The 16,163-nt window shown below is 49.2% G+C and overlaps 1 protein-coding gene across 2 annotated transcripts in view; it reads right to left on the bottom strand.

Moving 5' to 3' along the window:
* Positions 1-5,446: 5,446 nt before the first annotated feature.
* CCDC134 (coiled-coil domain containing 134) overlaps positions 5,447-16,163 on the bottom strand; it is a 31,064-nt gene continuing 20,347 nt past the window's right edge. For both annotated transcript variants that reach the window (XM_030547562.1, XM_030547565.1), the window contains exons 2-7: positions 14,656-14,768; positions 12,472-12,593; positions 11,932-12,016; positions 10,099-10,280; positions 9,772-9,843; positions 5,447-7,861 (exon numbers count right to left, since the gene is read on the bottom strand). In XM_030547562.1, the coding sequence (XP_030403422.1) occupies positions 7,736-7,861; positions 9,772-9,843; positions 10,099-10,280; positions 11,932-12,016; positions 12,472-12,593; positions 14,656-14,768 (700 nt within the window). In that variant the 3' untranslated portion in view covers positions 5,447-7,735. The remainder of the gene's footprint in view (positions 7,862-9,771; positions 9,844-10,098; positions 10,281-11,931; positions 12,017-12,471; positions 12,594-14,655; positions 14,769-16,163) is intronic.

The following is a 16,163-nucleotide window of genomic DNA, read 5'->3' as shown; positions in this document are numbered from 1 at the left end:
TAGGGACACCATCCATGCCCATCCTGGCTAATAGCCATTGAGGGACCTATCCATGAATTTATCTAGTTCTTTTTTTAACCTTGTTATGGTCTTGGCCTTCACAACATCCTCTGGCAAGGAGTTCCACAGGTTGACTGTGTTGTGTGAAAAAATACTTCCTTTTGTTTGTTTTAAACCTGCTGCCTATTAATTTCATTTGGTGACCCCTAGTTCTTGTGTAAAGAGAAGGAGTAAATAACACTTCCTTTTTTTACTTCTTCCAAACCAGTCTTGATTTTATAGACCTCTATCATATCCCCACTTAGTCGTCTCTTTTCCAAGCTGAAAAGTCCCAGTCTTATTAATCTCACCCCATATGGCAGACACTCCATACCCCTAATGATTTTTGTTGCCCTTTTCTGAACCTTTCCCAATTCCAATATATCTTTTTTGAGATGGGATAATCACATCTGCACCCGTACTCAAGATGTGGTTGTACCATGGATTTATATAGAGGCAATATGATATTTTGTTTTATCTATCCCTTAATGATTCCCAACATTCTGTTCGCTTTTTTGACTGCCACTGCACATTTTCTTTTTACTGCACATTGAGTGGATGTTTTCAGAGAACTATTTACAATGACTCTAATATCTCTTTCTTGAGTGGTAAAAGCTAATTTAGGCCCCATCATTTGATATGTATAGTTGGGATTATGTTTTCCAAAGTGCATTACTTTGCATTTATCAACATTGAATTTCACGTGCCATTTTGTTGCCCAGTCACCCAGTTTTGAGAGAGCCTTTTGTAGCTCTTCACAGTCTGCCTGGGACTTGAGTAATTTTGAAGCATCTACAAATTTTGCCTCCTCATTGTTTACCCCTTTTTTTCAGATCATTTATGAATATGTTGAATAGGACTGGTCCCCGTACAGACCCTTGGGGGATACCACTATTTACCTGTCCCTATTCTGAAAATTGACCATTTATACCTACCCTTTGTTTCCTATCTTGTAACCAGTTACCAACCCATAAGAGATTGGATTCCACTGAGAGAATAGGTGTAATGATTTGTGGAATGCTGCTCATGGCATCCTCTGAGCAAACGTTGGTGGAAAGTCAGATACAGATGCCTGGTCTACACTACAGAGTTAGGTAGAATTTAGCCGTGTTAGATCAATTTTATAATGAATGCATCCACACAACCAACCCCATTCCGTCCACCTAAAGGGCTCTTAAAATCGACTTCCAGCAAGGGGAGTAGCACTAAAATCGACTTTGCTGGGTTGACATTTGGGGTAGTGCGGATGAAAATCGATGGTATTGGCCTCCTGGAGCTATCCCAGCGTGCTCCATTATGACCGCTCTGGACAGCACTTTGAACTCCGATGCACTAGCCAGGTGCACAGGAAAAGCCCCAGGAACTTTTGAATTTAATTTCCTGTTTGGTAAGTGTGGCGAACTCAGCTGCACAGGTGACCATGCAGGCCCTCGAGAATCGTAGAGCGTAGAATGTTTCTACACTCACCCTATCATTTCCGTCCCTGAGATTATCACAGATTAGAAGGGGGAAAAAAACACACTCGCAATGACATGTTTTCCAAGCTCATGGAGGCACTTGGTGGCAGAGGCCAGGAAAGAACTGAGCATGTGCGAAGAGCGGAGGCAAGACACAATGCTGAGGCTAATGGGGGAGCAAACGGACATGATGAAGCATCCATTGGAGCTGCAGGAAAGCCAATAAGAGCACAGACCCCTGCTGCATCCACTGTACAATCGCCTACCTTCCTCCCCATGTTCCATAGCCTCCTCACCCAGATGCCCAAGAACACGGGGGTGAGGAGGCTCTCAGCACCCAGCCACTCCACTCCAGAGGATGGCCCAAGCAACAGAAGGCTGTCATTCAAACAGTTTTGATTTGTAGTGTGGCTACAATAAGCAATGTGACCTTGTCCTTCCCTCCTCCCCCACTTCACCCAGGCTACCTTGTCCATTATCTCATTTTTTTAAAATTCATTAATAAAGAATGCATGATTGCAAAACAATAGTTACTTTATTTTAAAGGTGGGAGGGTGGCTGGCTTACAGGGAATTAAAATCAACAAAGGGGGCAGGTTTGCATCAAGGAGAAACACGCACAACTGTCACACCAAAGCCTGGCCAGTCATGAAACTGGTTTTCAAAGCCTCTCTGATGTGCAGCACGTCTTGCTGTGCTCTTCTAATCACCCTGGTGTTTGGCTGCTCAAAATCGGATGCCAAGCAATTTACCTCAACCTCCTACCCCACCATAAACATCTCCCCCTTACTCTCACAGATATTATGAAGCACGCAGCAAGCAGCAGTAACAATGGGAATGATGGTTGCGCTGAGGTCTGACCAACAACGCCAGCGTGCTTTTAAATGTCCAAAGGCACATTCTACCACCATTCTGCACTTGCTCAGCCTATAGTTGAACTGCTCCTTACTATTCTCCAGGCTTCATGAACAGATCCCCTGAGCTCATCACTGGGGAGCAGGAGAGCAGAGTTGCAGGGGAAGTAACGGAGCAGTACGCCATGCCCTTGGGGTTGCTAGGAGCCGGGCAAGGAAGGTGTTCCCAGAACTCCCAGCCAAGCTACATGTCCGACGAGGACGGTTACCAGTCCTACTGCACCGTTTGCTGCCAGCAGCACCCAAGAGGACCAGTACGGACCCCCCGACCTCATCGCTGGGGAGCAGGAGAGCAGAGTTGCAGCAGAAATGGTGGATGACGACTGTTAGCAGTCCTATTGCACTGTCTGCTGTGAAGGCAAGGAGCTGCTGCTGTGTAGCAATGCCAGCTGCTGCAGGTGCTTCTGTGTCGAATGCTTGGAGGTCTGGATAGGGCAAGATAACTCAACCAAGGCAAAAGAGCAAGAGCCCTGGAGCTGTTACATGCGTCAACCACAGAAGTGCTATGGGGTGTTACAGCACCGACTGGACTGGAATGTACGGCTGCAAGACTTCTTCACCAGCGACAAAGGACAGGAATATGATGCACCTAAAATCTAAAAAGGCCCGCACGTTTCCAATAGTCACTATCCTTGATAACAGAATGTCAATGATTGCATGGGCTAGTTGGATTACAGCAGTCCCCACAGCAGACTTGCCCACAACAGCAGCGGTGATGATGAGCTGAGCGGGTTCCATGCTTGCCATGGTATGGCATCTGCATGGGTAACCCAGGAAAAATGGCGCAAAACAATTGTCTGCCATTGCTTTCACGGAGGGAGGGAGGACTGATGACATGTACCCAAAACCACCTGCGACAAAATTTTTGTCTGTATCAGGCACTGGGAGCTTAACCCAAATTCCAATGGGCAGCGGAGACTGCGGGAACTGTGGAATAGCTGACAGGATCACAACTAGCCAGCTGAGATTCAAGAATGGGAGGCTGTGCCATCACTGCTGACTGTTGGTCCTGCTCATTGCTTTGTAGCCTACATACCTTCTTGGTAAGCAAATACTCTGTCAGGCCTTCCTGCCCCCTTCCATCTCCATCTATGATAGTAGAAGCAAGCAATAGAACTAGCTGGCCATAAGCTTGGCTGTGGGAAGAGCTGTCATTCAGAGGGTTGGCACACATGAAGCTGTCTGTTGTATCAAATCCTGCATCTTTGCTGCAGTACAGACTCTGGAGGGGACTGCAAGCAGTGGCCCACCTCACATTGGAGAGTCTTCCTCCATCCCCCTCACACCCAGGCTCTGAAGGATCTGGCCACCTGTTTCCCACTCAGCAGGAATGGCTTGAGAAGCAAACAAATTATCCCAAATTGAAATTTGACCAGGGATTTGTATCCCTGCTTTTGCAAGAGTGTTATCAGATCTTCAGTGATCTCACACTCAGGTCTCCATTTCATTATCCATTCAAAAGGTGGTGCCTCCAGCAGCACAACCAAAGCACTATGCTGGGACACAAGATCAGTACCAAGCGCACGGAAGAGAGCACCACTTCCAATAGCTGCTTTGTTTGCCTGGTCCCAACCATAGAGGACCTGGATTTCAGAGGTGCTGAGCTCCAGTAGATTACATTGAATCAGTGCCAGTTGAGGGTATTCAGCACCTCTGACAAATCAGGCTAATAGTGATCCAGCATAGTCTTATTTCACTTGTGAGCTCTGAGGCAATCATAACCCAAGGTGCTACAGCAGCTGGGCACCATCACGATACCTTTATAGCATACCCCCAGCCTCGCTATCGCCTCTCATTCATTACTGAGATGTCAGCTCCCGTTTCCATTCTTCTAGCCTTCATTGTCCGCTTGTTTCATTTTCAAACATTCACATCCTTGCTCTCGCCTGTGCTGCCCCTCACACTTGGGACCAGAGCCCCATAAACATCTGCAAGGTCACCTCACTGTCCACCTCCAGCTCCCTCTTGGAAACTCTCTTTTGCTGTGATGCCTACAAAAAACTTGCCAATAGGCTGCTGGTGAGCTGAGAATCCCTCCCGTCATGCTGATCAGTATTGTCTTATTGCTTCCCGGTATTCCCCTCCCTCTCTCTTTACACATCATCGCTTGTCTTAGCTTACAATCTAAGCATCTTAGGGGTAGGGACCATCTTTTTTCTTCTGTTTGTATAATGCCTAGCACAATGGGGTCCTGGTCCATGACTGCAGTACAAAATAATACCTGAACCTTGGTTCCTGGAGCCCCATCTTTTCTTTGGGAGAGGGAGCAAAGGTATACGTATGAGAAGAGAACAAGGAGAGATGCAAGCAACAAATCTCTCCCCAACTGCATGAGAAGCAAGCAAGGAGCAGGGGTAAGTGCAGGCCCTGTTGGTTGTATGTCTTCCCCACGAGAGGTCTGAGGGTGCGTAACAGGAGATGGGATAGCCATAGGGGATGGACCACTAGTCTGATCTAGCACGGCAGCCACAAGAGGCCAGATATTAGAATGTATTTAGTGCTTAAAGATGCAAGTGGTAGGCACTAATGGGATTTTCAAAAGCACCTTAGCAGGTTAGGTCCCTGACTCCCACTGAAACCAACAGGAGTTAGGTGACTAGCCTGCTTGGGCATTTTGAAAATCCCACTAGGCCCCTAAATACCTTTGAAAATTGGGCTCTAGATGCCAAGGAAGGTTGGTGGAGTGTGGGAAGAGAGTACCATTAAAAAGCTCGAAGCTATAGTACTGCGTATGTTAAATGAGACATCCCACGGGTATTTGTGTCAATCTGAAGGTGGTGGTTGAGGAACAGGATTTTTGGAATACAGACACAGTACATTTTAGAGGAAGATTCATCTTTAACATGCTACAGTAACTAATTTAGCAGGTAACAAGATAGAATCAAGGGAACTCTTCTGATTGTATCTCAGCACCAATCCAACCTCTAAAATGCGGGAGGTTCTCAACAGCCCCTATACCTATTCCCACCCCAGAGACACCCTCAGGCATGCCCCGATTCAAAACAGCTCCCACTGAAACACTAACAAGATACAATGGTTTGATTTTAAAAATTCTGATTTATTCAAGAAAAAAAACGGCTTCCCCTTTCAATGCATGTCCAAGGAGCAAAACAAATGTAACTGGCTCTTCATTTAAAAATAAACGACATTTCCCATCTCTGGCCACACAAAATAGCCTGAAGGCAGCAAGTCAGACTACAGCGTCCCCTGACAGAGTCCCTTATTCCCCACAGAAGGATAATCCCCCAGCAAGAACCAGCTAGGGCTGTGCGATTCGATCAGCGACTGAAAATACATCAAAAACAAATCTTGAGAGAGTAAATTTGAGTTCTTGTGCTCAAGACAGCGAGGGGCTGATAGCACCAGCTGGAGCCAGGCGAATGCTGCACAGCCTACTCATGCACAGCTGTGCCAATGGCCATCAATCCCAACTTGCAGCATCCCAGCTGTTCCGGTCGTGAGCCCCTGTGCAGTGAGCACCACTTGATACAAAGCCTCCACGCAATTTGGCTCACGTGCAAACATCCACTGGGGACTTGGATGAGATCCATCCAATTCATTTAACTGGCAGCCAGATCTGGATCTGGACTACAGCGTTAGCTGCACTGAGGCCAAGGCCGGATCACTAACCTTTACCTTACTGATGACAGTGAAAATGAACATTAGTCAGAAACCAGCGTATTTCTAGTACACTTCCAAGAACATGTTTGTATGGAATAGCAGCACATGCAAAAGAGAAGGCTTGTTGCTCTGAGCCAGTAAGGCAGCAGGTCAGTAACAGTGCACTCACAATAACTCTGAATGGACGATTACATCTACAGTCGGTTGCTTGGTCCAATGGAAAGAATCCATTTTTGACAGAACACATGATCATCAACTCTTTCTTCCCACTATTTATGTAGTGGCAGGTCATCCTGCCACAGTGATCTAGTAGGTGGGTATCTTTTCCTTTTAACACAGCAAAATAAAGGTAATTAAAAAAATCCACAACCCAAAGCACTAGGTGAATTTAGTGAGACTGAAAGTGCCAAACTGGGATCCACGGAGTTTGAGGTCCCCTCTTTAGCCCCAAAACAACTACCATAATGGTAGTCACAGCACGGGCTTCACATCCCCCCAACAACGTGTCTCAAATCTGGAACAAGTGGGATTCTCTAGGGGGAAGGTGAGGAAGACAAGTTCTGCCTCCATAGCTTATTCGATCCTTGGTCTTTCTGTCAAGGCTCCCACTGAGTGCCAGTGGCTATGGTGATTGTCATGTGGGCACCTGTTTGCCAGGAACTGAGCTGAGACCAGAAACCACAAGCTCAGGTCATGCAAGCCACCAGCATAAGGAGACTTTTTTTGTGGGGGGAGGAGGGGTGGCAGTTCAGGCTGAGTCTACTCCAGATCCTTTGCTGGGAGGTCTTACGGTGACGTTACATTCTCTGGAGCCCGCTCAGTCTGTCCTTGCAAGCACAGCAGACCCCCTGTCCTTCACCCTCCCCCCCAAAAAACCCACAACCTTCCTCCTGCAGCCCTGGGAAAGCGGGCTGCCTCCCACTACATGGGTGGGGGTTCACCCCTGTTGGCTCTCTCCAATCCAAATCAGCCAATGGTCTGTTGAGATTTAAAATTATGTTTTTTTAATAAAACAGCCATTAGAAAGGAGAGATCCGATTGGTGGATGGAGGTTCCGATAATGCAGGATTTGGTATAAGTGGCAGGGGAGGGACTAGCTGGCTAATTGAACTATACAAAAGCGCCATCGCCGTTGGAGCTGCTGAGTTACACCACCTGCCCCCCATTTCCAGGGGGATGGGAGCGTGTTCAGTGATACATTGCATTTCTCCAGTAACTGAAGGTTCCCAAAGGCTGTGGGTATCTGGTCTAACCACACACCCTTCCATGCTTTCCCTCTGACCGGTATAACTACGCAGCTTGCAACATAGACCTGCCCAGTATAACTATGCCGTGTATCCTGCACTGTGGTTCCAGGGGGGCGGGTACCACTCTAATCCCTCCCTGCCTCCATGCAGTCTCATTGTTAGTATCAGCAAAGCCCTACAGTGCATGCATCCAATGGATGTTCTCTGCCGGAATGCCAATGACTATGGAGAGCTTCCCCATGGGGGGTTGTATCCAGGAGCTGCGTCCAGTCCCTTCTCAGGATTCAATCCAGTCCTTGTCCGATACACCACAGAAAAAAGGAAAACAAAAACCATTAAACAAATTAAAGGTGACCCGCCCAGCCTTCTCCTGAGGCTGTTGAGGGAGTAGGACATTCTGCTTCCAGGCGCAGCATCTCCCACCAGCAGGGGTCTCAGTGACGAGGCAGGTGCCAGCGCTATAACTCCGACTGCGAGCGCGAGATGCGGGGCCCCTTGCGGATCTCCTTCCGTTTCTCTTCTTTCTTTCTCCGTTTCTCCTCCTCTCGCAGGGCCTTCTGGAACGTGTCTGCACTGGGGAAAAACTGAGAGCACAAGGAGGAGCTCAGGCCACAGGGATGCAGACAGGAAAAGCAATCTCAGTGCCTTAGCAGTCTCAGGAAGCCTGACAATGTTAATTAATTAAGTCTCTTTATCCGTAAAGTGGGGAAGAGTCTCCACTCACTTCTGCCAGTTGTAGCCTTACTGACGTCAGTGGAGAAAGCAGGTGATCCAAAGCCCATGAACAGACTCCTGATGACTCCCGTGGGCTTTAGATCAGACGCTAAGCAAGAGGCAAATCAGGCCCAATTACTTCTGTGAAGCAGGTACGACTGCCCTCATCTTATCAATGGGGACATTCAGGAATAGAGAAATTAAGTAACTTGCCCAAGGCAGTCCCATGAGCTCAGAGTCCCGACTCTCCTAGCCACACAGACTGCAGAACTCTGACGCTGTGCTGGGGCCAAATGCAGACTATCAGACAGAAGGGAGAGAGGTGGGTTTGCGAAGGCAGCAGGGCCCATTGGTAGCAGGGATGGCTCCTTGCCTTGCTGCCACATGATCATTCTCTGCCAGACCCGCTGTGTGCCAATAGCTATGGAGAGCTTTCCCATGGGGGGATTATGTTGAAAGACCAGGACTCAGCAGTCAATCTGGACACAGCACCAGGGTCCAGGAAGAGCTGTGTCCAACAGGACAGACAGGCCCTGACGCGGGCCCTTTGAGGGCAAAGGGGGAGATAAATGGCAGAGTGCATGGATCCACCTTTCCCGCACTGCCGTGCATCTCACGCATTGAGCAGCAAAAGGAATTGACTCTCTGGAGCTAGAGCATTGAGACCCTCTAGGGAGGGGTCGCTGGCACTGCTCCATGGGTCGGGGGAGAGAGGAAGGGAAAAGCATGATCAGATTGCTCACCAAATGGTGCAGCCATCATGGACAACACTAAGCATGAACTTAGAATCCTCCCCTACCTCTACCCCAGGCATCAACAGCCCCGAAAGTTTGGCCTTTCCATTCTTAAACCAGCTGCCTTTAGTGCAGGTGTCATAAATATAACGGGAAGGGTAACCACCTTTATGTATGCAGTAACATCAAATCCCTCCTAGCCAGAGGTACAGAATCACTTATCTGTAAGGGGATAATCAGTTCAATTAACTTAGTTGGCACCTGACCAGAAGGACCAATGGGAAAAGAAGATACTTTCAATTGGGTGGGGGGGGGGAGGTTTTGTTTGTGCTTTTTTTGTTTTGTTCGCTCTTGGGACAAAGAGAGAGACCAAGCTGGTAACCCAGCTCCTAAAAAGATCCTGAACTGGCACATTTAAAAAAACAGAAATTGTAAGTAATAGCAAGGAAATGTGTTAGATTATCTTTTGTTTTAGCTCGTGAATTTTCCCTACGCTAAGAGGTAATTTTATTCCTGTTTTGTAATTGGGAAGCAGAGTCAGAGGGGAATTCTCTGTGTTTTAAATCTTTTTATTTACCCTGTAAAGTTACCTTCCATCCTGATCTTGCAGGTGTGATTCTTTTACTTTTTTTTTTAATAAAATTATTCTTCTAAGAGCCTGATTGATTTTCAGTGTCCTAAAAACCAGGGATTTGGTCTGTGCTCACTTTGTTAACCTACTGGTTGGTACATTATTCTCAAGCCTCCCCAGGAAAGGGGGTGAAGGGACTTGGGGGGATATTCTGGGGGGAATTGGGCTCCAAGTGGCCCCTCCCTGAATGGTTGTTTAAATCACTTCATGGTGGCAGCACTAAGATCCAAGGACAAGGAAAGGAATTTGCACCTTGGGGAAGTTTTTAACCTAAACTAGTGGAATATAAATTCAGGGGGTCTTTCATGGGGTCCCCACATCTGTACTTCAGAGTGGGGAGGGAACCCTGACAGCAGGGGATAAAGGTGGAGGAGGAAACATGCACAGGGACTGACTCGTGGTTTTGCCATCTTACCTCAGAATGGTCAGTTTTAAAGGGATTCTGGTAATCCGGAGATTTCTCACTAATTCCCAGCTCCTGAGCCATCTGTGGATCAAAAGGAAGTCAGTGCTGGAGAGCAGCATCTCTCACCCTACTGCTCCATGCCCTGCCCCACCTCTCTTATTTCTCCCTCTCCTCCAGTCCCATCTCTCCCACTCTCGACTCTCTTCTCTCAGTTCCCTTCTCTCCCCATTTCTCCAGTCCAATAACCGCAGTCATCCCCTCCTCCCTTCGGCCTGTCCCCTGCCTCCAGGGGGGCCGGCCATGCTGGGAGTTAGGATGATAAGCGCAAAGCCTTACCAGTCCAAGCACTTGGGAATGAGGTCCCTGATCAAACACGCCCGTCTGGTTGCAGAAGCTGATGCCCCAGCGGACCAGGTTGTTCCAGTTGGAGTTGCGGTCAAAGTAATGGTGGACGATTTTGGGGAAGCGCAGAACCACGTCTCCAAAGAAAGCTGTGTTCTCCACCACATGGGAATAGGCTAGGGGGCAGAGTCACATGGACAGTCAGCAGAGGGTTTTGTTGCACATGCACATGTCCACTTCCTTCTGCATGTAAGCCAGCAGAGATCGCCTTCCAGTCAAGAAACTCTCGGTGTGGCCCCTACTTGCGTGGCCAGGCCTGGGGAAAAACACGCCTCTCAAGCTGCCAAAAGGACTCCATGACAATCCCAGTTTAAGTGGTGACATGCAGGCCATGTCCTCAAACCAGCAAGCCCTGGGTGACTGGAGACTTCTAATTGTCTACGTCTCCTCCAATCAGCAGACGTCCCAACGAGTGGGCACCCCTGGCTGGGTCTGGTTCAGCGGGGGGCTAATAAACACGGCAGAAGACTGAGCTTTCCTATTGACAGAGATGAGGGATGGAAGAGGCCCAACAGGCAGCATCTTCTCCGCCCTCCTCAGACTTGGCCAGTGCAGGGTTATTCCTTACACTACCAACTCCAGGGGCCTTGTCTAGTCTAATTTTAAATAACTCAAGTGATATGGCCTCCAGCCCTCATTCCCCTTGGGAGACTGCTCTCCTGTATTATAGACCTAGGTGTTAGGAAGTGGTTTTTTATACTCAGCCCAACTTTTCCTTTGGTCAATTTCTTGCTTTTAAGTCAGAGTTACAAACCCCTTTGGTTCACCTTCCCTCTCTGCTTGCCATTTCCAGCCTACAGGTACTTTAGAAGGTTTGCATGGCCTCCCCCCACCCCCCCACCTGCCATCATTTAGCCAAATTCTTAAAGATAATTCAGTGATCCCACAGGGCTGAATTCATCCCTCAGATACTAATCTGTGCATCTCTCTCTGAGTGGGAGTTGTCTGATGGTCTTTGTTTCCCTCATAAATCAACCCTCCAGCCATCGCAGATTCTGGCCCATAGGCTTTGGACAGGGTAAAATACAACTCTCCCCAGCCTCCATCCTTGAAGCGATTTTCTCTTCTGAAACCATTACTGGCCAGCAACTGCTTAGAAAGAGGGTAATTGACAGAGGTTCTTGTGTTCCTCTACTATGTAAGGGCTCTCAGTCCTCATTCTTCATGTCATAAACTAATCATTAGCTGGGGTCAGAAAGACATTTCTTCCTTCGCATTCTGTATAGCATTGCACAAAGAGATGCATTATGGGAGGTTTTACACCTCCCTCTGAAGCATTCAGCATTGAACACTGTTGAAGACAGGATACCAGATGAGGTGGCCCAATCAATTGTTTTGGTCTCCAGTGTCCTCCTTGTTCAGCACACTGGACAGAATGCCAAGTGCTTACTTTTTATCAGCCATGCAGAAGAAACAGCCACATTCTGTTCTGCTTCACAGATCACTGGCAGAGTCCCCTGGCTCCACTCCCATCCCAGGATCTTCTAGATACCGGCAACAATGACGCAGGAAGCAGGACAAAGCGCCAAGTGGATGAGAAAGGGTTCCCAGCATGGACTGACCAGAGAGGTGGTAATGGTTTCATGGATTTTTAAGGCCAGCAGGGACCATTAGATCATCTAGTCAGACTTCCTGGACAACACAGGCCATCGAATTTCCCCCGTTACCCCTGCACTGAGCCCATTTGAAAAGGCAACTGAGAGGGAGAGAGAAATATGAAAGAGCATTGGAAGCGGAAACTGGGATTCAAAGGAGAGGAAGTCCTACCATCCTTTAGCTTCTCATCCTGAGGGAAGGGCCCATCTGGAGGCACATCTGCAGCTATAAGGACCGCCCGGGAGTCCTCTAGCACCTGAACAGTCAGAAAGTGAACTCCGTGAATCCATCTGCCTCCCAGATCTGATGTTCCTCCTGCCTGTCCCAGGTGTCCTGCCAGCTCCAGGCTCCTCTCACTCCCCCTTTTCCTTTTTGTTGCTGCGGCAGCTTGGTGGTGCAGTCTGCCCCGACTCTCCCACCCTGTTTTAAAACATAGTCCCGCCCTCTCATGCCCATAGTGACCTTGGGTCCAGTTCCCAACCCCACTGCTCATTCTTATCAACCCCCTTCTTCTCCCCTCCTGCCCCCACTCCCGTTGTCACGTTCCCACGGTGGTGCTCTGGGCTGGGACATGCCCGTAGGAACATGGGATAAAGGTAAGTTGTACTGAGCCCTCCCTGCTCAGCCATTGGGAGGGCTCCCAAAGAGCACCCAGCGGCACCCAAAGCCCCGGAGGAGGGATGGAGGCGGCAGTTAGTGGGTGACGCTCACTTTGAAGAGTCCCTTGAGCATGATGTCAATGATTTTATATTGTTGGTTCACATCATTGAGCTCAATCAGATTCTTCAGCGCGTTCATCTGGTCCTTGCGCTTCACCTCAAACAGCTTCTTATCTGCAGCTCTGTCAAGGATCATGCCCACTGCCCAGACTTCAGTGCTGGACCAGGCCCTGCCTCCTGACAGCACCGCAGCGTCCAACACTGAGCCATCCGAGGTTACGTCTACATTGCATCTGGGATCGAGCCTCCCAGGCCGGGTGCACACGGCTGTGTTGGCAGGGCTCGTGTTATTGTGCTCAAAACAGCTGTGCAGAACCTCCTCGCTCTCCTATGCTCGAGAGCCTGAGCTGCAACATCACTGCAGCATCTACACAGCTATTTTTAGTGCACTAGCACCAGCCCTGCCAGCACACATTTGTGGACCTGGAATGGGAGATTCACTCCCAAAGGCAGTGTAGATACACTGTTAGGAACCCCCGCCTCACCCTGCATAGTCTCCCACAAACAGGCCACTTCCCTCTTTCCCAGAGCGGGGCTCAGCCCCACAATTCATTTTATGGGCTTGTAACAGTTTTTCCCTCCCACAACTCCAAACTCAATGATTTCCAGCTGAGATGCACTCACCCGTGCAGCGCTCCAGAAGAGAGACCACCCAGGCCAGTACAACCAATCATTTATGGGGCCTCCACGGTGTCTGAGGGCAGCGTATAAGTGACTGAGCCTATCCGCTCCAGCAGTTCAGAGATGGGAAACAGGAGCAGGCTTTTAACAACCCTGCAACACAGACATCTGCCAACAACCCCCTTGGGGCATTTAATAAATACGAAGCACTTACATCGAGCTTAACATTTACAACCCACTGATATGATTGGCAGTCTGGGAACAGCCACTCTGAACTCATGTCAATTCCCAGCCTCTCCTGCAATACACCAGGGGCTTTGAGCATCCTGCAACAGCAATCTCATTAACCCTTCACCAGGGGAGGCTGGTACGGACAGGAAGGATCCATGTCAGCTGCTGATGCCCAGTAAGAATGACAAACACAGAAGAGATATAGACCAGGCTGAGTGAAACCATGTACAAAGCAGCTCCTCACCAACAGCAACAGTGTCAGGCAATCATGGTGAGATAGCCCCATGCAAACTTGGTTAAAGTTTTAAGCTAAAAGTCACTTCAACTAGGCAATTATTTTGACTGGTTCCTTGAGGGTTCACTTAAAGGACAGCATTTCAGATTGTCACACTCCAGTGAAGAGCACTGTATGCTAGCATAGCTCCAGGGAAGTCAATGGAGCAGCACCAAGCTATATCAGTGCATGATCTGGCTGAAAAGTTCAGTCCATTTACCTGCTGAAGAAGTAATCAATAGCGACTGGGTGGTGTGTGCTGACCGGTAAGAGAATTGCCCGGCTGATCTCTAAGACCTGGAAGGAATAGGACCTTTTGGCTTTGATCCCAGGCCTGTGGGAGATTTTGGATTATTTTTGGAGAATTCATATGGATTAAGACAGGACAAACCCTGACAATTCCTGCAAGAATCTCACTGAGAGTATCTGGAAGTGTATTACGGGTCACTGTGCTTTTCTCCCTGGAGCACAGGACAGGTCACCACACTGTGGCTCAAACTCTTGTCTAGAATGCAGTCTGTACCTACTCTGCACCAAGCTGAGAGTCTGCCTCTGCGCTAACCAAGGATAAAAGAATGAAGCGAAATGGGTCTTATATAAGCAAACTACTGAGGCTAGATAAATCCTCCCTACTGAATGAAGGAAGACGTGGCAGCTCAGCAGTTCTGATGCTATCCCATAATCAGAGAAATCAGAGTCAGGGTCATCTAGTTCATCTCCTATCACCTGGCTAACACAAGCTTGGTCTTTGCAATTCCCCGTCTCAGCCCAGCTCTACCTGACTCAGTTAATGTGGTTCCCACCATTGCCCCTGGGGACTGTTCCCCAGTGTGTTAGATCTCACAGTGAGGAAACAGGTCCCAATATTCATTAAATATTCTGCATTAGTTCACTTTTACGTCATTATCCATAATTCTAACCCTGAGATCCCCTCGATAACTCCTTTCCCTCTTCGGTGCTTAATCCTTCTAATACCCGTCAACTGCTCTTGCAGTTCTCCCCCCAGCCGCCCTCACTCACTGCCCAAGTGAAGCCTGGAGAGAAGGATACAGATTTCCAACCCAGAGTCTATGCTCTGTTTCTCTGTGTCTGAAGAGCTGCTCCTGGACAACATCAGCGTGAAGAGAAAGGTGCAGACCCAGAACAGAGCCATGGCTGATGTCCTGGATCAGAACAAAACAACAAGAAAGACTTCATGAGCTGGATAAGATGCACAAACCTCCCCACACATCCCAGCACCACACGCCACACAACCCTCTGACATCCGGAGCCAAACAGCATCCCCAGGACAGATGACAGGAGTTCTTGTTGAAGAGGCTCCTTTCTCAACAGTCTTATATCCATTTCCCTGTCTTCTCCCCACTGCACAACAGGTACATAAATAGGGGGAGGCAGGGCTGCCACTGCCTCTTACGTTTCATCCAATAGTCACTGGCAGAAACAGGGTGGTGGCCAGGATCCATCAGGAACTGCCCAGCACAAGAAACAGGGATATCAGACTATATGGGACAGGGCTCTGACCCCGTTCACCAAATCCGGTTATTCTCAATGAAATCTGAACGCCACTTAACCTACTCTTCAAACTTGCCTTTAGCAACCGTGTTCTATGCTACTGCCTAAAGCCACTCTCCTAAGAACTTCCAGCCCAAACAGTTCTATATTTCACTGCAGGGTGGCACTCCCGTTCCTGCCTCGGCATTAGCTCCTTTGGGGTATTATCTATTCCATGCCAACCTGTTAGGATCTCCCCTCACTTAATCGCCTGAGCAGGGTTCAGAGGGTAGGGAGGTACAACCAACAATTATAATTCAAAGGGGGGGAGACAGCTCAAAAAGTTTGAAAACTGCTGAGGGGGCAGGGAAAGGGGTAGCTAGGGCCTAGGAGCTGTGTGCACTGAGGCATGTAGCACAAGGTGCATGGAGAGAAGTAGCTAGGAGCTGTGTGCAGGCAGGGGGTTGTTCAGGGGGTAGCTAGGAGCTGTGTGCAGTGAGGTGTATAACTCAGGGTGCCTGGAGAGGGGTAGCTAATTGCTGTGTGCAGGCAGGGAGTAGCTCAGAGAGCAGGTTAGCTGGGAGCTGTGTGCAGGCAGGGGGTTGCTAGGAGCTGTGTGCAGGCAGGGGGTAGCTCAGAGAGCAGGGTAGCTGGAAGCTGTGTGCAGGCAGGGGGTTGCTAGGAACTGTGTGCAGGCAGGGGGTTGCTCAGGGGGTAGCTAGGAACTGTGTGCAGGTAGGGGGTAGCTCAGGGGGTGGCTAGGAGCCGTGTGCAGGCAGGGGGCTGTTCAGGGGGTGGCTAGGAGCTGTGTGCAGGCAGGGGGTAGCTCAGGGGGTAGCTAGGAGCTGTGTGCAGCAGGGGGTAGCTCAGGGGGTAGCTAGGAGCTGTGTGCTGGCAGGGAGTTGCTCAGGGGGTGGCTAGGAACTATGTGCAGGCAGGGGGTAGCTCGGGGTAGCTCGGAGCTGTGTGCAGGCAGGGAGTTGCTCAGGGGGTAGCTAGGAGCTGTGTGCAGGCAGGGGGTAGCTCGGGGTGGCTAGGAGCTGTGTGCAGGCAGGGGGTTGCTCAAG

Source organism: Gopherus evgoodei, chromosome 1, assembly GCF_007399415.2.
Source record: "Gopherus evgoodei ecotype Sinaloan lineage chromosome 1, rGopEvg1_v1.p, whole genome shotgun sequence".
NCBI classification, from domain to species: domain Eukaryota; kingdom Metazoa; phylum Chordata; order Testudines; family Testudinidae; genus Gopherus; species Gopherus evgoodei.
Note: the sequence above shows the minus strand (reverse complement) of the source record. Positions and strands in the feature narration are given on the sequence as shown.